The sequence below is a fragment of the Rhinatrema bivittatum genome, chromosome 7, assembly GCF_901001135.1.
Source record: "Rhinatrema bivittatum chromosome 7, aRhiBiv1.1, whole genome shotgun sequence".
Classification (NCBI taxonomy): domain Eukaryota; kingdom Metazoa; phylum Chordata; class Amphibia; order Gymnophiona; family Rhinatrematidae; genus Rhinatrema; species Rhinatrema bivittatum.
The window spans coordinates 188,770,144-188,796,717 of NC_042621.1; the positions used below are offsets into that span (position 1 = coordinate 188,770,144).

At 40.7% G+C, this 26,574-nt stretch overlaps 1 protein-coding gene across 1 annotated transcript; it reads right to left on the reverse strand.

The window, feature by feature from the left end:
• Positions 1 to 1,751: 1,751 nt before the first annotated feature.
• Positions 1,752 to 26,574, reverse strand: LOC115095646 (neuropeptide Y receptor type 4-like). The gene is given in 3 exon segments (XM_029609655.1): positions 1,752 to 3,685; positions 3,688 to 4,394; positions 26,415 to 26,574. Coding segments are annotated over 2 exon segments (1,119 nt in total). The 5' UTR covers positions 4,259 to 4,394; positions 26,415 to 26,574; the 3' UTR covers positions 1,752 to 3,137.

Sequence of the window (26,574 nt, forward strand, 5' to 3'; positions counted from 1 at the left end):
TTACTCTTAAAAGAATGGAAACAGATTCTCAGTGAGACAAATAACTACTTCGTTAGGTAACCATAGAGGCTGATATACTAAAATACATTACACTTTGCAAAAGTGATAATGCATGAAAAAATAGCAAACAAGTTCATTTACTTAGCTGTATTAGGTGTTTACCATGCAGTAAATGCCTTAACGCAGCAATAACACGCAGTATTTTAAATACTGTGCGTTATTTCACCTGTTATTGCAGGTATGGTAATAAGCTGTTTATATGCAAATACATGCAAAGCAGCTCATTACTATCCTAAAACATGTAAATCAAATGACATGGCTTGCCTCAAAAATCACACGCCACATTATTGGATTCAAAGTTAGCTACAATTCTTGATTAGTAGCTAGGGGGGCTCTGGGCCAGTCATCCAATTTTGTAAGTATACTTCTATCACGTGATAGTGACATAAGTACAAAACCGGCTGGCAGATGCCATTTCCCCAAAGGGGAAATATGCAGCTTAGTAAATGAGCCCCAAGGTGCACTATTCCATTTGCTGTTTTTTTTATATTATTTAGCTATTGCACAGTTCACCACAATATCTATACAAAACTTGGTAATGAGCTGCATAATTCTGTAAATCTGAATTTTCAAAAGTATATACATGGGTAAAATATAATTTTGCATATGTATGTAGGCTTTTCACAAATTTCCCCAGGAGCTGTACTCGTAAAAGCCTGCCGGAAGCAATTTCTTAAATGAGGCAGGCAGGGAAACCATTTACATGCATACTTTCTATATGTCTACGTGAACATTTACACCTGCTCCTATGCAGGCGCCTTTGTTCGAGTGCATGCCGTGAGAGGGTTCATACCACACCTACTAATTGGAAAAGTGGATTTATGTGTGTAAGTCTGCTGTCAGATGGCCAAGGTCTGCTAGTGCTTAGTACACATGGACTTCAGCCCTAAGCACTACATTAAAAAATTGGGATATATATTCTCATAGCTAAATAACACACAAATTTCAATTCAGATCCATGACTTGTGAGAAACTTTGCTACACCTCAGTAATATCTGCATGTGACTAACGTGGGCCATTATCAAACATTAATTAACACATGATAACAGCCCATGTGATTACAACATTGAGGGAACTCAAAATTTATGAAAAAATTATTTTAGCTGATAGAGATACTTATATAGATGTTGGTGTTTTATTGCTTGTCTTTTATCATATTCGTTTTTAAATTGTGTATGTATGTTGTGATTCACTACAAACTAGAGGATGTATGCAGAGTATAAATTGGTTTTAAATAAATAATGTAGTACATTGGCTTCCCAGAGAATTCAATACTTAACTTCTTCAAGAATTATGACAGGTAAATTAGTTAACCAAACAGTGTATGAAGTGAAACTAGGAAACTAGGACAACATGCTTTGAAATAGAAGGAAAACAAAAGACAGAATAAGAACATAAGAATTTCCATATTGGGTCAGACTAAGGGTACATCAAGCTCAGTATTTTGTTTCAAACAGTGACCAATCCAGGTCCCAAGTACCTGGCAGGGTCCCAGTAGTAGATAGATCCCTGCTAATGCCAAAGGATAAGCAGTGGCTTTCCCTTAGTCTATCTGGTTAATATAGGTTTATGGACTTTTCCTGCAGGAACTTGTCCACACCGCTTTTAAATCCAGCTAGGCTAAGTGGCAATGAATTCCAGAGCTTAATTGTATATTAAGTGAAAAAAAAGGTTTTCTCTGATTTGTTTTAAATGTGCTATTTAATAATTTTATGGAGTGTCCCCTAGTCTGTATTTTTTCAAAGAGTAAACAATCGATTTACATTTACCTGTTTCACTCCACTCATGATTTAATAGACCTCTATAATATTCTCCCTCAGCCATTTTTTCTCTAAGCTGATGTGCCCTAACCTCTTTAGCCTTTCCTCATATGGGAGCCGTTCCTTCTCCTTTATCATTTTGGTCAATTGGAGTCAATTGGTCATCCAAATACATACCTTTAACAGCAGGTTCCTCATTCACTTACTAGAGTGTCAGCTCACCTCTTGTCACCCCCCATTGTGACATTTATTGATATCATGAGGGTGAATAAAGTTCCCCATCATGGCCTTTATTTTGCAAAATCACCGAGCAGGATAAAAGGATGAATAAGAACATAAGAACGTAAAAAATTGCCATATTGGGTCAACCAAGGGTCCATCAGCATCCTGTTTCCAACAGTGGCCAATCTAGGCTACAAGTACCTGGCAAGTACCTGAAGATATTTAACCCAAGGCATTTTCCCTGGGCACAAACAAGGTACAGTCATGCATACCTCTTGCTCTTTTGTTTATCTATCTAATCAGCTATACTTTTTTCCAATAAAATGAGACTCAAACAATAAACTAGATAAGGTGTTAAAAAATGATTAAAGCAATGGATAACTCCACATGTCTATAAGTTTCATCTATTAACAATTAAGTAGTAAGAAACCTGTGTGGCCCAGTGACTTAGCGGCAGTGCTGGGCACTATCATGCTGAAGAAATGGTCCCAGGTTTCAGAAGGAGACGCAGTCTGTGGCCTCTGATCAAGAACTGTTGCAGAGAAGGTTGGGTTGCATGAGTTGGGGGAGGAGGGGTTGTCACAGAATCAGGATAAATCCTGGAAAGCAGTGAATGAAGATTCATGACGCAGAAGCCCCAATAGAGGTTTAGTTGCAATTGAACTGGAAGCCCAAAGGAGCAGGGGGAAAAAATGCCAGGTCAAATAAAAGCAAAGAAAAGCTAGTCTGAAACCTGAATGAGCTATGTAAAGACCACTGTTTAGGAAATGCATGTTTATTTTATATATACTGCCCAAATCAGTGATGTTTCATCTTCCGCATATCCCCTCAGGAGATGTGCCCAGAATGAGACCACAAATTCCTGTACTTCTCATGAGGTTTAGCTGTTAATATGTTTATTTCTCTTTCAGACCAATGTCTGCTCTTCTGGTGTCCACCAGTCATAGGAGTTCATGCAGGCTGCTGGGTTTCAGTTTCCATCCCTTTATTACTGTCAAACCGTGCCGCTGTTGTCTGTTGTCTGAGCTGAACAGGAATATCGCATCACAGAAGCCCTGCCTTCGCCTAACAGGGTTTGCAAAAGTTTTCCATCTGTCACGCGTAGTTATTTTTAGAGTTGAGGCGCAGCGACCCCTTGGAAATCTCGCTCTGCATGGTGGAGAGTGGAAAATGTTCATACTCTTCCGAAACCGATGCGCTCCACTTGCAGTTCTGAATCAGAGATTTGACTTCTTTTTTGAAGTTGCTATTTAAGAAACCATAAATAATGGGGTTGATGCAGATGGAAATCATGGCAAACAAGTGGCATAAGGAGAAGATCAGATTGTAGTGGCAGATTTCAATAACTTTATGATTCCAATCAAAAATGCTGTTGAAGATGTTTAATGGCAGCCAGCAAACACCAAAGGCAGCAACCATAGATGCCAGCATAATGTTTACCCTCTTAATGTTGGTCATTCTGCAGTTGTACTCCCTTTTCTGAAATATATCTTTTCTTTTCCGCAGACGTAAGTAGATTCGCAGGTAACACACTACGATAAAGAAGAGAGGAACACAGTACTGCAGTACAAGCAGTGAGGTCATATAAATTACTCGATACTGCTCTGAAGGCCATAAATGAATGCACATAGCTTTATCAGCATAAAGTCCATAATGTGAGATAACTTCTTGTGTGACACGTCAGTCAGAACGGAGTAGACTACATAGGGCAGGGAGATGCAGCAAGCCAGCAGCCAAATCACCACAACAGCAAGGCAGGCCTGAAGAAAACTGGGCTTCCAGCCAGTGGGATGGATTATAAGCTGGTGCCTTTCCAAAGCAATTAGAACCAGAGACAGAACTGACACAGTCACTGACACGCACTGAATAAATTCATTCATCTTACACATAACTGCGCCAAAGATCCAGTAGTCCATGAAGGTGTACACAATGGTAAGGGGCAGGCAGAAGATACATACCATCATGTCGGAAAAGGACAAACTTGCAATCAGTATGTTAGTTACGTTGGCTTTCTCTTTCTGCCTGATTATGACAACAATCAAGCAAATATTTCCCAGTAGCCCAATGAGTGTTACTAAGCCATATGATATACCGAAGAATGAAGTGATGTCAGTGGTGTTTTTACACCGATCTGGAAAAGATGAGAGGAAATCAAAGCTATAGTTCTTAAAAAATGGGACTGAAGGCTTCATAGCAAGGAGTCTGCTGCTGTTCATGATGTACTGTATTCAAAGAAACTCCGGCATGGGAAGCAAAGCAAGGGGCAGATCACTCTAGCTTTTTCTCTCTTCAAATTTGGCTGCTATCATATTTCAGTTCTTCCACTTGATTACATTGAACCAACTTGAAGGCCTGTAGGGAGAATGATACATTAATTGGTTTAAACAAAAATAAAAATGAAACAGGAAAAATAGATAAACATAAATATATTCATATATGTACAGGGCGAATTTACTAATAGGCAGCGTAAGCAAGTGCCTATGGACAGCTGCCCCTGCTGTGCAATTCACTTATTTACGTCATCTGGTGAGGGCGCTACATCATCTTGTGGGTAGGGGGAGGGCAGGCAGTGAAGGCTTCTGTCTCCTTCCTATGCTACTGCATAGGAAGGAGACAGAAGCCTTATTCTCTCCTCCTATGGATCAGGCATTCCTTACCCTACGGGTAAGGAATGCCTGATCCATAGGCTTCAAGAGGAGAGAATAAGGAGCAGAAATGAAGGAACGTCACACTTCCTGCTTGTAAAGCCGGTGAAGAGAGGAAGAGGAGTAGAAACGGACTAAAAAAGGGATAAGAGCTGGGAGAGGGGCTGAGAGAAGTGGCTGAGAGAGGTTCTGGGAGAGGGGAGAGGAGATAATAGAAGGGCTGGGAATTCTACTGGGGGAGTTGTAAAGGAGTAGATACAGGTTGTGAGGGTGAGAGGAGCTGAGGGAACATGGACTGAGAAAGGGAAAAAGAACTGAAAGATGGGGGCATGAAGGGAAGGAGAGCAGGAGTAGGGGATGGGAGAGGAGACACAGGCTTTCACAGGAAGAGGCACTGAGAGAGGTGAAGAGAACTGGGAGAGGAGCTAAGTGGGGCTGGGAGAGGAAAGGAGGTGAGAGAATAGTTTTGAAAGGAGAAGGGATCACGGTGGTGGAAAGAGGCATGAAGGGATGATGAAAGAGAAGGAAAAAGAGCAGGAGAGTGAAGGAGGTGACAGGAGGGACCAAGACTGGGAAAAAAGTGAAAGAAAATAAGCTGTGGAGAGACAGGCTATGGTTAAAGGGAGGTATACACACCTGAGCAGAAGAGAACAGAAATGATAAACAAGTGAGAGGAAGACAGGAAAAGAAATGCTAAAACAGAAGGAATGTGGAAGCAGAGAGGGCACTTATGAGAAGACTAAGAGCAAGCAAAGAAAGGATTGAAATCAGTCTGCAGGCACAAAGGTTGGAAAATTGTTGAAGTTAAGTGAAGACTTCTGTGTTAGCTGGGGCCGGGTCTGCTCATCTCCTATGGCCCTGTGGTCACCAGGGTAAATACAATATTTGATGGACAGGGGAAGGAGAAAGGAGTTGTGGCAGTGTGTGATGCTATGGGTTAAAAATCTCTCCTGGCAATAACTCTCCCCCTTGGCAGCTTCCATTTGGAGAAGAACTGTCGTCAAGAATCAAATTGAGGGGAAACGGTGGGAAACACCATTTCCCTTGTTCACAAAAATAAAAAGATATCATTCTCTCTATTAAAACTCATGGCAGGCGCATCAAGCTGCGTGAGCCCAAAGAAGTGGCGCTATAGCAGGAAGACGTGACAGGAGAAATGATAGCGGGCAAGAGGTACACTGCCCCTCAAACTGTATGTGATTTTTGATTTGGCTTTCCTCCTTTCCCAGCTACCGAATCCTGGCTCCCCTCCCCACTCCCGGCGCAGCTCTGCAGCTTCTCTCCTGGCTCCTTACTCCCACCAGTTCCCCAGCCCAGCTGCTCACTCTCTATCAGGCAGGCTGGGATTCAGTGGGTCAGTATTGAGTGAACGCAGCCATGTCCGGTGCTGCTGGAGCGTATCTAGCTCTCCCACTCTGTGCATGATCTCTGGAGCTTCCAGGCTGAGGGGGAGGGAAGCTCCATGTGCAACTGCAGCCTCGGGGCTGGAGAAGCGCTGACTGCTGAGCTGCCAGAGCTCACCTCCGGGCATGCAAGTGGTGAAGCAGCTCACCTGGGCTCCACAGACCTGGTACTGTCGCTGGCCTGGAGTTCGTGAGTACCAGAAAGAAGTGCTGAAGGGGAGATGAGGAGGCAAGAGCTGTCCCAGCAAAGAGAAGTGGGCACGTCTGCACAAAATCGCTCTGAGCACAGATTCAAGGAGTCATTTACTAAGGCTTTTCTCCCATTATGTGTCTACGGGAAAAATGCTTAGTAAATTAGGCCTTTAGAGAGCCCAATATGGAACTCTAATCAGATTTTTCCCCAAGTGCAGCTACACAAATGTCTGCCTTAAATCTAACTTTAGCTAGTAAGCTGTGGCTGAATATGTGGACAAAATTAAGTAGTTAAATTAACTGGTTAACTTTACCATTCCTCAGCTCTTTGACTATCTACCCCCGAATGATAAATCATGGCATAATCTGATTGGAATCTTATAGATGCAGCCACCACCACAGCAAAAAAATATACAGAAAACTAAAGTTGCCAGGAGGGTTTTGGAGTCATCTGATTCAGCAGGAACACATGTGGTATGGAAAGAGGAGAGAGATCACGGGAAATTATTTCAATTTCTGACTCCAGGTTCCATTATGAACAGGATAATGGTATATGTAAAAATAAATGCCTTATTGAGTCAAAACAATAGTCTATCGAACCCAGGCATGTGGCCAATCTGGGTGGCGTGGAAGAAGTCCACAACAGATCCTAATGGACAGATCCACTCCCTATTGTTCACCAGGCAGTATGAGGTTTGCATTCCTCAGTCCTACCTGGTTAATAGTTGTTAATGGACCTGTCTTCCAGAAAATTATCTAAACCTTTTTAAAAACCAAGTTATGCTTTGACCTTGACTACATCCTCTGGCAACAGTTTGTGCATTGACTAAAAAAAAGAAACCCTTACAATGTGTATTAAATCAATGTATTATCCTTTTCGTGAGTGATCCTAGAATTGTATACATATATATAATTGTAGTACAGTCATTATAGGTGAAATAGAAATATTTCAAATAAATAAATAATAGATAGATAAATAAATAAACATAGTTGGGATTATTTTTCCCTAATGTGCATCACTTTACACATTTCCATGTTACATTTCATCCATCATTTATAGGCTGGCCCGGTAGCTGAGTGGAAATGCTGCTTGCTGCATATAGAAGGGCTCTGGTTCAATACCTTGCGTCAGGTCTTCCACTCTCCAAGCTTGCTAGGGTTAGGCATGCTGTAGAGCTATGAGCTCCACAGTTCCTAGGAAAGGGATTTATGATCTTTGTTAATGGTGACATATGTGACTGCCACATTTACTACTATTCCAAGCACTTGGCGCAGCCAGGTGGAAAGCACAGAGTCGAGAATTGGGCAGTAGTGGAGAAGGGCATGACTTATCCAGCAAGCAGAGTGCATGAGGAGGGGTATAGAGAGAGATAGGAGAGAGGCAGTAAGGTGCTGCAGAGTGAAGGCATTTGTAGGTGAGAAAGAGTCCAGGATACAGGTTCCAGAAGGACCATTACTGCTGAGAAAGGTGAATCTCCATAAATAGGAGGAAAATCCCCAGGTGGTTGTAATTGAGTACTCATGTGCAAGGTCTGTCTGAACATGAAGCAAAAGGAGTAACTACGAGGCCAAAAAAACACTCAACTCAACTTTAACTTTCTCTGCAAAGTTTATCACTTTACTCACTGCCCTCTTTTCCAAATCATAAATGTTTTATTGTACTTGCAACATTGTAATCCACCTTGACCTTAAGAACATCTGGGTAAAAGTAGAATATAAATGCCTCTTTAGATCAGATTAGATTAGAAGTTAAACACTGGTGCCAAAACAGATCCCTAAGACACTCTACTATTTACCTCTCTTCATTAGGAAAGCTGTTTTGTCCTACTCTTTTTTCCTATTCTTTATCCCAAGGTTTAAGGATTGCCACAATGAATATGCATGAAATATATTTGCATACCCTGAGACTCCAATGTATGCAAATCTATCTCATTCATATTCATTTATGATATTCTGAATACACGAATGGTTAGGTGTGCCTTATGAAATAAGAACATAAGAAATTCCCATACTGGGGGTCAGACCAAGGGTCCATTAAGCCCAGCATCCTGCCTCCAACAGTGGCCAAGCCAGGCTACAAGTACCTGGCAAGTACCCAAACACTAAGTATATCCCATGCTACTGATGCCACTAATAGCAGTAGCTGTTTCCTAAGTCAAGTTGATTAATAGCAGTTAATGGACTTCTCCTCCAAGAACTTATCCAAACCTTTTTTAAAAACCCAGCTACACTAACTGCACTAACCACAATCCTCTGGTAGCAGATTCCAGAGCTTAATTATACATTGAGTGAAAAATAATTTTCTCTGATTAGTTTTAAATGTGCTACTTGCTAACTTCATGGAGTGCCCCTTAGTCCTTCTATTATCCAAAAGAGTAAATAACCGATTCACATTTATCCATCCTAGACATCTCATGATTTTAAAGACCTCTATAATATCCCTCCTCAGGCATCTCTTCTCCAAGTTGAAGAGCCTTAACCCTTTAGCCTTTCCTCATAGGGGAGCTGTTCCATCCGCTTTATCATTTTGGTCACCCTTCTCTGTACCTTCTCTACTGCAACTATATCTTTTCTGAGATGCAGCGACCAGAATTGCACACTGTACTCAAGGTGCAGACTCCACCATGGAGCAATACAGAGACATTATGACATTTTCCATTTTATTCACCATTCCCTTCCTAATAATTCTTAATATTCTATTTGCTTTTTTGACTGCTGCAGCACACTGAGCTGACGATTTCAATGTGTTATCCACTATGACACCTAGATTTTTTTCCTGGATGGTAGCTCTATTATGAAACCTAACATCATATAACTATAGTATGGGTTATTTTCCCAAGATGCATCACCTTGCACTTGTCCACATTAAATTTCATCTGCCATTTGGATGCCCAATCTTCCAGTCTTGCAAGGTCCTCCTGCAATTTATCACAATCCACTTGTGATTTAACTACTATGAATAATTTTGTATCATCTGCAATGATTACCTCTCTCATCGTATTCTTTCTAGATCATCTAGAAATATATTTGAAAATCACTGGTCCAAGTACAGATCCCTAAGGCACTCTACTGTTTACCCCTTTTCCACTGAGAATATTGACCATTTAATCCTACTCTCTGTTTACTGTTTTTTAAACAGTTGTAATCCACAAAAGGACATCGCTTCGCCTCCTATCCCATTAATTTTTACTTTTCTTAGAAGCTTCTCATGAGAGAGTTTGTCAAATGCCTTCTGAAAATCCAAATACGCTGAGGTAGATTTTAAAAACATACGCGCGCAGCGTACTTTCTTTCTTCGCGCACCAGGCGCGAACAAAAGTACGCTGGATTTTATAAGATACGCGCATAGCCACGTGTATCTTATAAAATCCAGGGTCGGCGCTCGCAAGGGGGTGCACATTTGTGCAACTTGCGCGCACCGAGCCCTGCGCGCGCGCTGGGGCCCGTCCCTCCGAGGGCCGCTCCGAAATCGGAGCGGCCTCTGAGGGAACTTTTTTTCTACCCCCCGCACCTTCCCTTCCTTTCCCCTACCTAACCCACCCCCCCCCCCCCCGGCCCTATCTAAGACCCCCCCTACCTTTATCGAAGAAGTTACTACTGCCTCCGGGCAGTAGTAACTCACGTGCCCCGACGCGGCAGGCCCCGACACAGGCCGCTGTGTCTGTGCACTCGGTCACGCCCCCGGACCGCCCACATGCCCCCCCGACACACCCCCATCCCTAACCGCGCCCCTGGCCATGCCCCCGACCGCCCCTTTTTGCAAGCCCCGGGTCTTACGTGCATCCCGGGGTTGCACGCGCCGCTGAGCCTATGCAAAATAAGCTCGGTGTGCGCAGGGGGGTTTGGGGTAGGTTTTCGGGGGGCACGCGCATATCTTACGCGTGTACCCCTTTGAAAATCTACCCCACTGTATCTACTAGTTCACCTTTATCCACATGTTTATTAACCCTTCAAAAAAATGAAGCAGATTTGTGAGGCAAGACTTCCCTTGGGTAAATCCTTGCTGACTATGTTCCATTAAACCATGTCTTTCTATATGCTCTGTGATTTTGATCTTTAGAATAGTTTCCACTATTTTTCCCGGCACTGAAGTCAGGCTCACTGGTCTATAGTTTCCTGGATCGCCTCTAGAGCCCTTTTAAAATATTGGTGTTACATTGGCCACCCTCCAGTTTTCAGGTACAATGGATGATTTTAATGATAGGTACAATTTTTACTAAAGGTCTGAAATTTCACTTTTGAGTTCCTTCAGAACCCTGGGATGCATACCATCTGATCCAGGTGATTTGCTACTCTGTCAATCTGGCCTACTACATCTTCCAGGTTCACAGTGATTTGTTTCAGTTTATCTGACTCTTCACCCTTGAAAACCATCTTCAAAACCAGTATCTCCCCAATATCCTCATTAGTAAACACAGAAGCAAAGAATGAATTTTATCTTCTGCAATGTCCTTATCTTCCCTAAGGGCTCCTTTAACCCCTCGGTCATCTATCGGTCCAATCGACTCCCTCACAAGTTTCTTGCTTTGGATATATTTTAAAAAGCTTTTATTATGGGTTTTTGCCTCTATGGCCAACTTCATTTCAAATTCTCTCTTAGCCTGCCTTATCAATGTTTTACACTTAACTTGACAATGCTTATGCTTTTTCTTACTTTCTTCAGATGGATCCTTCAGGAAAGGGTTGGAAAACACTTCTTTAACCTGTTATCAATTCACAATAGGATATTATCTCCTATTCCATTAATTTTTAATTTCTTCAGGGTTCTCCTGAGGGATTTTATTTTTAATGCTTTCTGAAAAACCAGATCCACTTTATTGACCAGCTTGTTCTCATCCACATGCTCATTTACAGTTTCAAAGAATTCAAATAACTTGACTTCCATTTGTTAAAGCCATGCTGGTTATTCCCTTATTAACCCATGTTTATCCATAAATTCAGTAACTGTGAGGTTGATTTGAAAAGGTGCGTGCGGGTCCATGTGCGCGCATTTCCCAGCACACACACATGGATGCACCGATTTTATAACATGCGCACGTCGGTATGTGCATATTATAAAATATGTTTCCCATGCGTACATATGCACCAGATTTTAATGTCCATGTGTGCATGTACGGGTGGGTGGCCTCCTCCATGTATGGGGGGATTTTTTCAATTATGCACAATGAAGCGAAAGGGCTTCGTCCCAGTTCCCTCCCCCCCCCCCCCCATCTAACCTGCCTCCTTTTTCCCCTCTCTACCCCAGTCCCTAAATCTGCCCTAGTTATCTCTTCTTTTTTTGTTTTTAAACTTACTTCGTGCCCCGAGTTGAAGTAAGTTGCATGTACCGGCCAACTGCTGGTTCATGAGTCATCGGGACAGTGCAAAATGGTGCTGACCCGACCTTCCTTTCCCTGCCCAGACCCCATCCCCAACTCGCCCCTTTTGTGAACCCTGGAACTTCCGCACGTATTGGTAGATAAACACGTGGCCAGGCTGTTTTAAAAATGCCCTCGGCACGCACTCGGCCCAGCCATGCATGCATCTACCGATTTTTTCATGCACGGAGTTTTGAAAATCCACCCATGTATCCTTAACAATGATTTTGTCTGGCACTGCTATCAGGCTCATTGATCCATAATTCCCAGGATCAGCATTGAAATCTTTTTTAAAAATTTGCATTACATTGGCTACCATCCAGTCTTCAAGTTTAGTGATAGATTTTAATGATAGGTTACAGATTTCCAATATCAGGCCACTATATGGTCCTGGTGATTAGACTGTCGACTAGATCTAGCATTTCTTCCATTTTAACACTTATTTGCATTAATTCCTCTGAATCATCACCTACAAACAATAGTTCTGGTGTGGATATTTTCCAAACATCCTGTAAAGAGAAGATTCAAGCAAATAATTAATTTGGTTTTTATGTGTTGGCTTTAACCTCCCTGAGTACTCCTTTTATTCCCTTGTCATCTAATGATCCAGCTGACTCCCTTGCAGGCTTCTGCATTTGATATATTTGAAAAAGGTTTTCTTGTAAGTTTTTGCATCTTTGGCAAGTCTTTTCTCAAATTCTCTCTAATCCTGCTTTAATAATGTTTTACATCTAATTTGCCAGTGCTTATGGTATTTCCTATTTTCCTCATTAGGACTTGCTTTCCATTTTTTGAAGGACATCTTTGTGGCTCTAATAACTTCTCTCACAGTACCATTTAGCCATGCTAGACATCATTTGGTCTTCTCTCTTCCTTTTTTAATTTGTGGAATTCATTTTAGCTGGGCTTCCAAGATGATGTTTCTAAATAATCCCCATTCCTCATGCAACTGCTTTTTTTTGTTTCCTTCTAATTTATTTCCTCATTTTCAATCTCTATCAAACCCTTCCATCCAAAGAAATATCCAATTATTAATAATATTTTATAGTAAGTCCATTATTCTCATTTAAAGAAATACCTTCAAAATCAAAGAGCTTAAAGGTGTATTTTAAAAGCCTGGCACATAACAAAACTGGGAGTTACACACAAAAATTGAGCCGGTGCACTGAGCGGATTTTAAAAGTCATTCGAGTATGCGCATACTTCCTACTGTGCGCACAAATGAAAAATTCCAAAAAAGGGGCGGGGTGTGGGCATGGTCTGGATGGAGCATGAGCATTCCTGAATTTAAAAGAGAAATTTGCACATAAATACTTACATGCACAGGTGCGCACTGGGGTCCCCTGTTGTGTATGTACTTTACTTCTGTTATGGATGACATGTAAGTTGTAAATCAAAAAACTTTAGGTAGATCAGTGGTATTTTAAAGGTCGGGGTTAACAGGGGAGAAGGGAGGCTATTAAACTAGGAGGGTTGGAAGTCCTATTCTTACCTGGGTGAGCTGGGAATGAACTGGGAAAACTGGTAATGGCATTGGCATGCGTGTCTATTAAAATCCCCCCACTTACAAGGTAGAACTGGCATTTGTGTGCATAGGCACACATCCACTTAAAATTGCATGCACATGTGCATGCAGTCAGGTTATTTTATAACATGCGCACATATATGCATGTATGTTATAAAATGGCCATGTCCCTGGGCGTGAGCAAACATATGTGCTTATATGTGCTCCTGTGTGCCTGTTTAAGTTTCTGATTTGGCTTTTTACTAAATAAACCTTTGGCATTGAAAAGAGTGGGCATATGAATAACCAATACTTGGTGCAAAATTAACAGAATGTAAATCCCAATGAAGATCAACACAGTTGTACTGAGTTCAGTGTGCAAGAATAATAGGGGAAATACACGTAAACTGTAAACACGTGTAAAATGGAGAGGACAGAAGAGATATATAGGAAGGGTAATTTTCAAAACAGCTCAGATAGTGGTAATATCTGTGTGTGCACAGTATTTTCCAAGCAAACGTATGCATGGAAGTTCGTTTTGATAACAATCTGGGTAACTGGCCCAAGTGCACGCACACATTACAGCACAGAAAGTTACACCTGCTCTTTGGAAGATGTAACTTGTGCAATGTTACCCCTGGCACATACAGGGTAATTTTCAAAGGAAAATGTAAATGTAACATACTATCATAGCAATTTTCAAAAGCCCATTTACCTGTGTTAAGTACACTTAACATGAGTAAAACCTATTGACAATTCAATAGCATATACTTTAAAAAATTGAAAATTCACTCCATGATGTACAACATGTCTCTAGAGGGAACAGTCTTCCAAGAAGGTTTTGTTATGTTTTTGCTTTGTTTCAGAGCCTTTGGATCACTGTGGCAAGTTGGAGAGAAAGAAGGAAGTCATTCTAGACTGAGAGAAAGAAGGCAGTCATTTATCTGGTTGTTACAGCCAGAGAAACAAGGATACCAAGTAATGCTCACCCATCCCAACCTTAATGCTTAAATGATCATGTCCTTAGTGATTCTATCATCAAGTTAACAACCTAAATGGGCTAAACTTCCTGCATGACAAACTGGCAATTTATCCCATGATATGACTGGCAGATTGTTTTCACTTCTTCAGCTTTGCAGTACAATAAAACTCTCTGCAAAGTGCTAAAGAAATGTAGCCTTTGTCCATCTTGGTTTTATGCCCTTGGCAAATCGAAGTTCTGCTATTTCGCACATGTTTTTCTCTCTGACCTAATAACTATAAAGGAAGACTAAGGTTCTCTCCCATGTGGCATCTATGTTGAAAAATACTTAGTACATCTGGCCCTATATATTGCATTTGGACCATATGAAACCACTTTTACTAGGAGTAGCCATGAGGAAAACATTTTAAGCTGTGCAAAGTTTGAGAGGAAAGGTTAAAGTCACTATAAGGTGGTTTCTGCCAATATTAATTAGTACAGACCATTTATTTTAGTCACACGGTAAGAATATGCTACTTCCATGAAAATGCCACAATATTATGTATTATATCAGTGAAAACTTGATATTAATGAAAGTAATTTTATAACTGTGCTTGTAGGGCTAAAATCTGCAAGTAACGTGTACAAGTAGGCTTTAACCAAGATTTTCAAAGCAAACTTATACACATAATTCACTTTGAAAACAATGGGGTAATTGGCCCAGTACATGCACAAATTACCTCATACAAAGTTTACACTTGCTCTTTGCAGGGCGAAACTTATGCAAGTGTTTTTTCCAATCAAAATGTATGAGCCTAGTCTCAATTCTACCCCAACTCCACATAAGAACATAACATAAGAACATAAGAAGTGATATTCTGGGTCAGACCAAGGTCCATCAAACCCAGCATCCTGTCTCCGACCGATCCTGGCCCATTCGTGTCACAAATACCTGGTATATCCATAATAGTTGGGGATCTATTTCTTATATCTCACTACCAGGAAGAAGCACTGGCTTTCCCAAGTCTACCTGCCTAGGGACTTTTCCTTCAGGAACTTGTCCAAACCCCTTTTGAGTCCCACTATGTTAGTTGCCTTGACCACATCCTCTGGCAACAGATTCCATAGCTTCATTGTGCACTGAGTAAAAAACAATTCCTACAATTGGTTTTAAATTTGCCGGTTGCTAGTTAAGAACATAAGTTTTGCTATACTGGGTCAGACCAAAAGAGCATCAAACCCAGTATCCTGTTTCCAACAGTGGCCAATCCAGTACCTGGCAGGAACCCAAAAGATCAATAGATACCATGCTGCTTATCAAACGGTTAAGTAGTGGATTTCCCCAAGTCCAACTTAATAATGGTTTATGGAATTTTTTTCCAGGAATTTGTCTAAACCTTTTTTAAACCCAGCTACACTAACAGCTTTCACCACATCCTCCAGAGTTTAATTATGCAGAGTACAAAAAAATATTTTATCCTATTTGTCTTAAATATATCACCTAATAGCGTCATTGAATGTCCCCTAGTCTTTGTACTTTGTGAGAGATTAAACAACCAATTTGCTTTTACCTGTTCCACTCCATTAATTATATTATAGAACTGTCATATTTCCCTTCCTTTATCTCTTCTCCAAAATAAAGAGCCCTAACCTCTTTAACCTTTCCTCATATGAGAATCATTCCATCTCCTTTATCATTTTGGTTGCCTTTCTCTGTACCTATTTTAATTCTGCTGTATCTCATTTGAGAAGCAGTGACCAGAACTGCACACAATACTCAAGGTGCAGTCTTACCATGGAGTGATACAGGGGCATTATGATATTCTCTGTTTTATTCTCCATTCCTTTCCTAATAATTTCTAGCATTCTGTTTGCTTTCTTGGCTGCTGCTACACACTGAGTAGAGCAGTGGTTCTCAATTAAATGTGGTTCTCTCTAAATGGTTCTTTCTAAGTGTGGTTTTCTAAATGGTTCTCTCTAAATGTAAACATGCACTCTGCATCCATAGGAACCCCTTGACCCCCCAGCAATGAGTGCAGAGCAGAACTAGGGGCATTACCCATACAACTCACCATACAAAAAAGATATTCTGGTTCCGATGACATCTCAGTAAAAGCAAAACAAACTCCCTTTACTACCAGGCACAATAGCCTTCCTTATCAAAAGACAGTAATTTACCACTAACGCATGTCCTATTGAGAAAACACAACAAATAAGATTGATACAAATGCCTACATGCTAGTAAAATACCTCACCTCAGTCACACACCCAGAACTGACCTTCACCAAGTACAGAAAAACCACAAATCATAAATATGGAGATAGAAACTGGAATGGAAAACCAAAAAAGCCACTCTGCATACAGTGCAAACCTGCAGAAATGGAAAGAGAAATATAGCACCTAACATAGTCCCAGGATCTGCAAAAATGCACACAAACTAATCTGCACAAAGTTAACACCTGTATTATGGAACACTCTCAAACAATAACAACCCTATCTATGAAAAGGCAACACTACAAATATTAAACCAGGCCCTAAACACTAATACATCTCCTATTAGGAAAATAGAACAAGCCAAGTTGCTACAGAGCCCCAAAAGGAAATAATTGTAAAGCTATACTAAAAATGTTACAAAACAGCTGCTGAACAGAATAACGTCCAACAATTAAAAACTCATAAAAATTATTAAAACATGTCCAAATATCAATAAAATATTTCAAAACAGCAGACATCACATAATACCCAATAATTAAAATGGCACTAAATCAAGAAAAATAAACTTAAAAAGCCACCTTTAATTACCCTCTCCAGCAACTCTCCTACTCCTTTCCCTTCCAGGCCAATAGTACTCACCAGAAGCAGCAAGGGCTGCTGAAGCTCTGTCCTAACAGTCCTCTTCCTTAGCGCCCACAACCAGTCACTCACACACACACACACACACACACACACACACACCCTCCCAATTAGACCCATGACCAGACTCGGTCTCTCTCACACACACACCAGTCATCTTCCTGATCAGTCTCTCTCACACACATGCCAGTCATCTTCCTGACCACACACACTAGTCATCTTCCTGACCAGTCTCTCTTTCTCTCTCACAGAAACACATCACCTCCCTGACTAGTCTCTCTCTCAATCACACACATGCTCTTATATACAAGCTCTCAATCACACAAAAATGCTTTCGCACCCATTCACACCAACTCTCACCCAGGCACCCATTCACATCCACCAAGCTCTCACTCAGGCACCCATTCACACCTACACACACAAGCTCTCACCCAGGCACCCACTCACACCCACACACACAAGCTCTCACCCAGGCACCCACTCACACCCACACACACAAGCTCTCACCCAGGCACCCACTCACAACCACACACACACAAGCTCTAACCCAGGTACCCATTCACACCCACACACACAAGTTCTCACCCAGGTACCCATTCACACCCACACATACAAGCTCTCACCGCCAAACCTATTCTTCCTTCGCTGCAGGGATGGGTTCCAGTTCCGCCACGGCTTTACTCTGGCGGGCCTTCTTTTTCGCCACCATGGGGATGGGCTCCCGTGGAGGCCTTACTTGGTCAGGGTCAGGTTTCCTCTTTGCCGCCACGGGGATGAGCTCTTGTGGTGGCCTTGCTTGGTCGGAGTTCGACACTGCCATTCCTCCCACCCCTCCGTGGGCTATGCAATGCCCCTTCTTCCTGCCTCACTGGCCAAACAGAGGCTTTCTCCCTTCTTCCTACTTCCACTGGCAAGTAGAAGGGAGGAGTCTTCTGATTGGCCTGCGTGGAGGTAGGAAGAATAAAGGAGGCTTCCCATTGGGCAGTGGGGGCAGGAAGAAAAGAAGCTTCCCATTAGCCCGCAGGGGCTGGAAAAAGCGAGAAGGGAAATACAACCAGGGCAGTGGGGCACCGGGAGCCGCAACACATCTGCTGGTGCTTGGCGACACACTGGTGTGTCGCGACACACAGGTAAAGAATTGTTGGCGTAGAGGATTTCAACATATTATCCTAGAGTCTTAGATCCTTTTCCTGGGCGGTGACTTCCAATGTGGAGTCTTGCATTGTATAGCTATAATTTGGGTTTCTCTTCTCTACATGCGTCACTTTGCATTTGCCACATTAAATGTCATCTGCCATTTGAATGCCAAATTTCCCAGATTTGCAAGGTTCTCTTGCAATTTCTCACGATATTCTTGTGATTTAACAACTTTAAATAATTTTGTATCATCAGCAAATCTGATCACCTCACTCATTGTTCCTATCTCTAGGTCATTTATAAATATGTTAAAAAGCAGTAGTCCTAGTGCAAACCCCTGGGGCACTCCACTATTCATCTTTCTCCATTATGACCATTTAGCTCAACTTTCTGTTTTTTATCTTCTAACCAGTTAGCTATCTATAATAGAACACTGCCTCCTATTCCATTACTTTTTAATTTCCTCAAGAGACGCTCATGATGTACTTTGACAAATACTTTCTGAAAATCCAGATACATTATATCAACAGGTTTACTTTTATCCAAATGCTTATTCACACCTTCAAAAAATGTGGCAAATTGGTGAAGCAAGTCTTCCCTTGGGTAGATCCATGTTGATTTTATTTCATTAAAATATGTCTATCTATATGTTCAGTAATTTGATCTTTCAACCATTTTTCCCAGCATAGATGTTAGGCTCACTGATCTGTAGTTTCCAGGATCACCCTAGTCCTAGTGATAGTTGAAGATGTAAATAACTGTTCCCAATGTACCCCTTCCACCTCACTCATGATTTTATAAATTTCAATCATATTCCCTCTCAGTCATCGCTTTTCCAAATTACAGAGCCCTAATCTGTTTAATCTTTCTCCATAAGGGAGCTTTTCCATCCCTTTTATCATTTTTGTTGCCCTTCTCTGTAACTTTTCTACGTCCGCTATGTGTTGCACCCATCGGTCGCTCCTCCCTCCTCCTCCTTGGGCAAGATGGCTGCCTCCGGTGCCGAGTGCCGAGGGCCTCGGCGTCTCCAGACGAGCATGGGCTTCCCAGTCCACCATGCTCAGTCATGTGGCCTCCTAGGGCGTGCGCGCGCACATCTCCTGCGCTCAAATACACGTCATGGCGGGAACCTCGGGGGCGTCCCCACCGCATGATGTCAGTACCTCCAGGTATATCAATCCTCCACTTCTGATACCAAATCAAGTTAGCAAAGAGTTTGGTTTAAGCTGCTCTGACCGCTCTAAGCTGCACGCTTAGACACTGCTTCGCTCCAAGGACCTCGCTGCTCAGAAGCTCTAGACACCCGCTCCTCAGGGGTCTCTCGCTTCCATCTCCCTTCGGGGTCTCCACTAACAAAGACAACCGGTCCTCGGGGATCTTTTCTCTCTTTCTACCTTACAGGATATCGGACTTCAGGTACTCACTCCTCAAGGGCCTATCTTCAAGTATCCTGCACCACGGACCTTCAGTCCCTCCATTCAACCACCAGGAAGTCACCTATTCCTGTGAGTACCTCTACGATCCGGTGCTCCTATTCCACCTATCAGCAACGGCATTGCCAGACTGCAGGCTACTGCCTATCATATCATCTGGGTGAGATTCTACATCCAGGGCCTGTTGAACGTATTGGCACTTCGCAGACCTCAGTGCCTACCTGCCTACATCATCTATTACAGCAGTACAATAAAGCCTCCATCCATTCTGTGTCTGTTCCTTAACTCCAGCCTATCACTGCAGTTCCCTGCGGGGCCACTCCCCGTGGGCGGAGTCATCACTGCAGTGACCAAGAGTCCACAATGCCTCAAACACAACACTATGCCTTTTTTAAAGTGGGGCAAACTTTTCTAATTCTGCTATATCTTATTTGAGATGCTATGACCAGAATTGTGCACAATGCTCAAGGTGCAGATGCATCATGGATCTATACAAGAGACTTGTGGTATTCTCAATTTTGTTCTCTATTCCTTTCTAAACAATTCCAAACATTCTATTTCTCTTTTTGACCGCCACCAGACACTGAGCTGAAGATTTCAAGATATTGTCCACACAAGGACTCTGAGGTCATTTTCCTGGTTGATGACTCCTAACACAGAACCCAGCATCATGTAGCTGTAGTTAGGATTATTTTCCCTTCATACTTTACTTTGCACTTGTCCACATTAAATTGCAACTGCCATTTAGAAGCCCAGTCTCCTAGTCTCACAAGTTCCTTCTGCATTTCTTCACAATCTACTGCCATTTTAATGACTCGAAACAATTTTGTGTCATCTGCAAATTTGGGCACCTCATTTGTCATTCCTTTCTCCAAATCATTTATGAATACGCTAAATAGCACAGGTCTCAGTACAGACTTCTGGTGAACTCCACTAACAACCTTTCTCCATTTAGAAAACTGACCATTTAATCCTAACCTCTTTTTCCTGTGTTATATCCATTTACTGTTGCAAATCTTCAGAAACAGATCTGCAATTTCATTTTTTAGTTCCTTCAGAACTCTGGGGTTTATACCATTCAATCCTGGTAATTTTTTATTCTTTAGGCTGTCAGTTTCAGTTATTATGTCTTCCAGTTTCACAGTGATTCCATCTAGTCATTGAGAGTCCTCACCATCAAAAAATGTTTCCAGTGAATGACATTCAGATTCTAACCACCTGTGATCTCGATTCTGCTGAATCATTGTCAAACTTTAATAGCTGTTTGACTGAAGTTGTGAACTGGTTATCATCTTGAAAGCTTAAGGTAAACCCATCAAAATCAGATGCCATTTGGTTTCTTAGGAACAAAAATATTAACCAACTACCATTTCTCATTATGGCAGGAAATATTATTCCAATCAAAGAGTCTATTTGTGTATTAGGGGGTCTGGCTAGACACATCCTTGAGTTTTTCTTTTCATGTAATCAAGGTTATTCAAAACTGTTATTACATTTTATGGTTTTTGTATCAAATTAAACCATATTTAACTTCTTCAGATCTCAAGACTCTGATACATGCTCTTATTTAAGTTGTATTGATTACTGTAATGCTCTGCTATATGGACTCTCTTCACATCAACTAAGATGCCTTCAATTAGTACAAAACACTGCGGCATAACCGATTTTTGGAAAAAAGAAGTAAGATCTTGTCACTCCTTTAATGCAAGATCTACATGGGCTTCCCATAACCTTACACATTCAATTTAAAATAGGATGACTGGCTTTTAAAGTTTTACATTCAGTTGTTCCCCCCTACTTGCATGTTTTATTACATCTCACTGTTCTTCTCGTCCACTCAGATCTTCTCAACAGGAAATGCTTGTCTTACTCTCGCCTAAGGATATGAGGTTAGAAATGATCAGCAAGAGAAGTTTTTCTTACCTTGCAGCTAACCTATGGAATTCTATACCATTGGCCATTTGACTAGAGAAAGATTATGAGTTTAGAAAAGCCCTGAAGACTTTCCTCTTTGTTAAAGCATATGAAAACTATTAGTTCATTTTTTATTAAAAGTTGTATCTTTGGTTTTCTGATCAGGATCTGTTTTATTGTATTTTTTAATGTTATTTTATATTCACTTACTTTTATTATATTTATGATTGTTTTTATTTTAATATTTGCTTATATGTTTATGTGATTAACTACCATTTTATGAATTATCTTTTTGATTGTATTCTTAATTTGTAATTACAATTCTTATGTTCATTACTTTGATTTACTTTTGTAAAATATTGTGATTAAGTGAATAAAAAAAAATAAATAATAATAATAATAATAAAGTATGACACAGACATTCTCCTCATTAAAAACAGAGGCATTCATTTAGTTTTTCTGCTATTCCCTTATCCTCTCTGATGACCCTTTTATCCATCAGTCAATTAGTGACCCAGCTCACACCCTCACAGGCTATTTGCTTTGCATATATTTGACAAAAATTGTTTTTACTTCTATACAAGCTTCTTGTTTTTACTTCTATACAAGCTTCTTTTCAAATTCTTTCTTAGCCTACTTAATTAATTTTTAACATCTGACTTGCCAGTGTGCATACTCTTCCCTATTTTCCTTATTTGAGTCTGCTTTCCATTTTTTTTGAATGATGCCTTTTGGCTTTAATTGGCAGTCATTTGATTTTTCTTTGACCTTTTTTAATGCACAAAATACATTTTGCCTGAGTCTCAAGTATGGTAATTTTAATGAGTGTCCATACTGCTAGCAAATTTTTAACCTTGGGGATTCTCCTTTAAGTTTTTTTCTAACAAATTTTCTCATTTTATTATACTCACTCTTTTTATAGTTAAATGCTATTGCAGTCATTTTTGTTAGTATTCACCCTACAGTGATTATGCCAAATTGTATTACATTATGATTACTATTGCCAAGCAGATGCACACCTTTATCTCTTGTACCAGGTCCGGTGTTCCACTGGGAACTAGATCTAATATTGTTCCCCCTCTCGTTGGTTTCATGACCAACTGCTGCATGAAGCATTGATGGCATCTAGGAACTTTACCTCCCTTACATATCCTGATGTGATATTTTCCCAATCAATACTCGGGTACTTGAAGTCTCTCATTATTATCATGTTGCCCATTTTACTAGCCAGTCTAATATCTGTTAGCATTTTGCAGTCTGTTTCCTCATCCTGGCCAAGCAGGTGGTAATATATCCCCACTACACTACTTTTCTCTTTTATCCTTGGAATTTCTATCCATAAAGATTCTAGAGTGCAGTTTGTTTCCTGCAAAACTTTTATTCTGCTTGATTCTATGTCATGCTTAACATATAGTGGAATTCCCCTCACCAATTATTTCTGCTCTGTCATGTTGATGTCATTTACAGAGGAACATTGCAGGCTCCACAAATTAAATCATCATTGAGCAAACGAGCGCTATCTTCAGCAGGCCCTCACCAGTGGAATATGCTTCCCCCAGATCTTAGACTAGAACCCAGTCATCAAGAATTCAAAAAAAGATTGAAGACATTTCTCTTCCAACAAGCTTTCCCAGACGATTAATTTTACGGTGACGAACAGACTTCACAATTCCTAAGTATCCTAATTACCCTAATTATGAACACGGCATCAAGTACTAATTTTAGAATCTGCTACTGGACAATTACCGTTAAGCTCAAAAATTTACTATATTTTATATATATATTTGGCATTGCTTATATTTATATTTATTGATACGTTAAAACAGTTAAACTGTCTTTATAAAATATTATATTGCTTTATTTATTTCCAGTTAAACTATTATTACTTTATTTAGCACTATGTTAAATTGTCAATCAGTTATACTGTTCCATATGTTCCTCGGTTCCATGTAAAGCTCCGCTCTCTGTTGAGCAGTTCTTCGTTTTATGTAAACCGGATTGATTTGTAGTCCCTACAAGAACTTCGGTATATAAAAATTAAAAATAAATAAATAAATAAATTTGTAGTTAGTATCATCATTTCCCATTAATTTTCCTCCTTTGACCAGGTCTCTGAGATACTATTATTTCTATATCTTCCTTTAGCGTCATACATTCTAACTCACCATACATTATATCTCTTTTCAGACTTGGATTTATAGGCAAACATTTTAAAGTAGTTTTATTTCTATTTCTATTTTTATATGTACCCACAACCTGCTTATTACCTGATGATACAGTTTTGAGTAATTTTTATCTGTGTGCTCTGTATTTAAATACATCTGGGATTTTTCAGTTTTTATGATCACCTCTCTATTGGGACGTTCTAACTTACTTAGGGGGTCATTTTCTATCGATATTGCATGCGAAAAGGGACTTTTCCCCTGTGATAGCTAGATATGGGTGGAGTCGGGGAGGAGTTGGGACCGGAAGAGGAGGGATCGGGGCGGTATTGGGGCGGACGCAGCGGTAACTTACCCAATAGCACCACCTTTCACGGTGGCGCTATTGGGTATGAAAGCCGGCAGCAATAACACCACGGTGGTACAATTGCTGCCGGCTTTCGCAGGCCCACCCCCCGCTTTGCCCCCCCCCGCCCCCATTACCGTGGGATTCAGAAAGTCATGCAATTTTAGAAAATCCAGGCCTCAGTGTGCCAGTTACTTTGAAAATACCTCCCTCCAAATCATGCACTGCTGAGCAACTGTCAGCTTTCCCTCGTGTTCTAGTTTAAAATCTGCTTAAAATCTGCTCTATCTTTTTTTAAAAAGTTAGTGCCAGCAGCCTAGTTCCACTCTGGTTAAGGTGGAGCCAATCCCATCAGAAGAGGCTCCTCTTTCTTTAAAATGTTCCCCAATTACTAACAAACCTAAAACCTTCTTCTTTGGACCATCATCTAATCCACACATTGAGACACTGGAGCTCGTCATGCCTCTGGGATTCTACACATGGAATGGGGAGCATTTCTAAGAATGCAACCCGGAGGTTTTAGATTTCAAATCCTATCTAAGAGCCTAAATTTAGCCTCTATATCTTGCCTCCTGCATCTTCCTATGTCATTGGTACCTATATGTTTCATGACAACCGGCTTCTCTCCAGCACTCTCTAAAATCTTATCTAGGTGACACATGATGTCTGCTACCTTCTCAACAGGCAGGCAAGTTATCAAGCGATCCTAACACCCACCAGCCACCCAGCTATCTACTTTCTTAATGATTGAATCAGCCACTACAATGGCTGTCCTAACCCTTTCCTCCTGGGCACAGAGCTCTGGAGACACTTCCTCGGTGTGAGAGGATAAAAGCATCACCTGGAGGGCAGGTCCTAGCTACAGGATCATTTCCTGCCACATCAAGGTGATGGTCTCCTGCCAGGTAACCTTGCTTCTCCAAAGCACAAAAGGGCTGCTTGACTGGAGCTGGGACTGCTCTAGTATGTCCCTGAAGGTCTCCTCTATATACCTTTCTGTATAATACCAGGTTTTATGGGTGTAAATGGTTTTGAAAATTGCTCCCAATAAATGTAGTTCTAATATAATACAACAAAATGTAGAAAGCAATTAAAAAGATAATATCTGTTCCTATTGTGGAAAATAAATTGCATGCTTTATTTATTCTTGAAATCAATTGTCCTGTTCTATAGAATATGGACAATTGATTTTAAGCATAGTACAATATAATCTTATTTTAACTTCCTTAAACAAATCAATTGAATCTGGTTTATAACCAATAATTTTGGAACATGTTTAAAACTGATTGAAGCCACTTCAGAATGCAATATAGAGAAATTTAAATTAGGAGGACCATACTGATTTATTGAATATAAGTAATGCAAATAAGAAGGCATGACTTGTAAAGGTTTTTCTCCCATTGTGTGCCTATGGGAGAAACCCTTGAAAAATCAGGCTCCTACTAAGCTAAGTTCTCCTTTCTTCTAGCTTAACTGCTCTCCCTTTCTTTGCTTTCAGAATCAGAAATGTTAAAACGAAACTATTTTAGAGCTGTATAAAACTGAGTAAAGAGGGTCCTTGCAGAAAAGTTGGGGGAGTTAGTCTATTTATTTATAGATATTTGATTTCTATTTTACTTCTCAGGCACTTCAATGCAAATTACATTCAGCCTACATCTTCTTGTGGGCTTCTGGACTCAGTGGGTCACAATGTGTTAAGGAGACTATTGCTTTTAACTTAACATTCCCTGTTTTGACAAAGCTTAAAATAATGAGCTGGGTTCTTCCTCTGAATTGCAATTCTGAGAAGCATTATGTTAGCACCGCTGTCACCAACCCACCCACACTTGTTTATTTGCTCCACTGCCCTCCTTTAGCTGCAAGAACTGGCTTTTAAGATGTTGATGAAGTGCGTGCCAGAATGAAAGTATAAAAGTGCTCCTCTCGGCAGCCTGTGCTTCCGAAGCAAATGGAAAAGAACCAAAAGGTTCCAAAGAGTGCAGAAGCTTTGCTTTAAAACGTATTAAAATAAAAAAGCATTGGGTTTGGTTCTGTGCCTGAATAAATGTATATATTTTATACCAAAAGCTGTACACTCTTTGGAACATCTTTCGCCCTTTCCTTTGTGATGAAATGCATTCTGTCATCCAAAATTTAAATTCTGAATGGATTTTTCATTTTCATATTCAGCCCTTTACCACAAAAACAGCGACTCTCTATCACCTGTGTGAATTAAATACACTAGAAGTCAGAGTTTCACCAAACACAAATATGCACAGTATCCTACCGATAACCTTTACCGTGACTCTGAAAATTAACCCCGTGCTCCGTCTCTATTGTTTCTCTTTCAAGAAAATCTTGTGGTAAAAGGTTTCTAATGGATTGCAAAAAACTATGATTTAGTGACCTGAAGTGAGCAGTAGGGCAGAAATGTACACGAGCAAATTCTCAGTTTACCAAGTGCAATTTCAATTATTAAGTCTTACCTGCCGGAGTACTATTCCTGACAGCTGTAGAGAAAGCTACCTGCCAGCAGCCACTGGTGCAAAGCAGCTGTACAAGCACAGGACTCCTTTCAGGAGTGCCAGCCACAGACTTGGTTGCTGTGTGAATGCTCTTCCCTCTTCATCTTGCATTCTGTTTTCA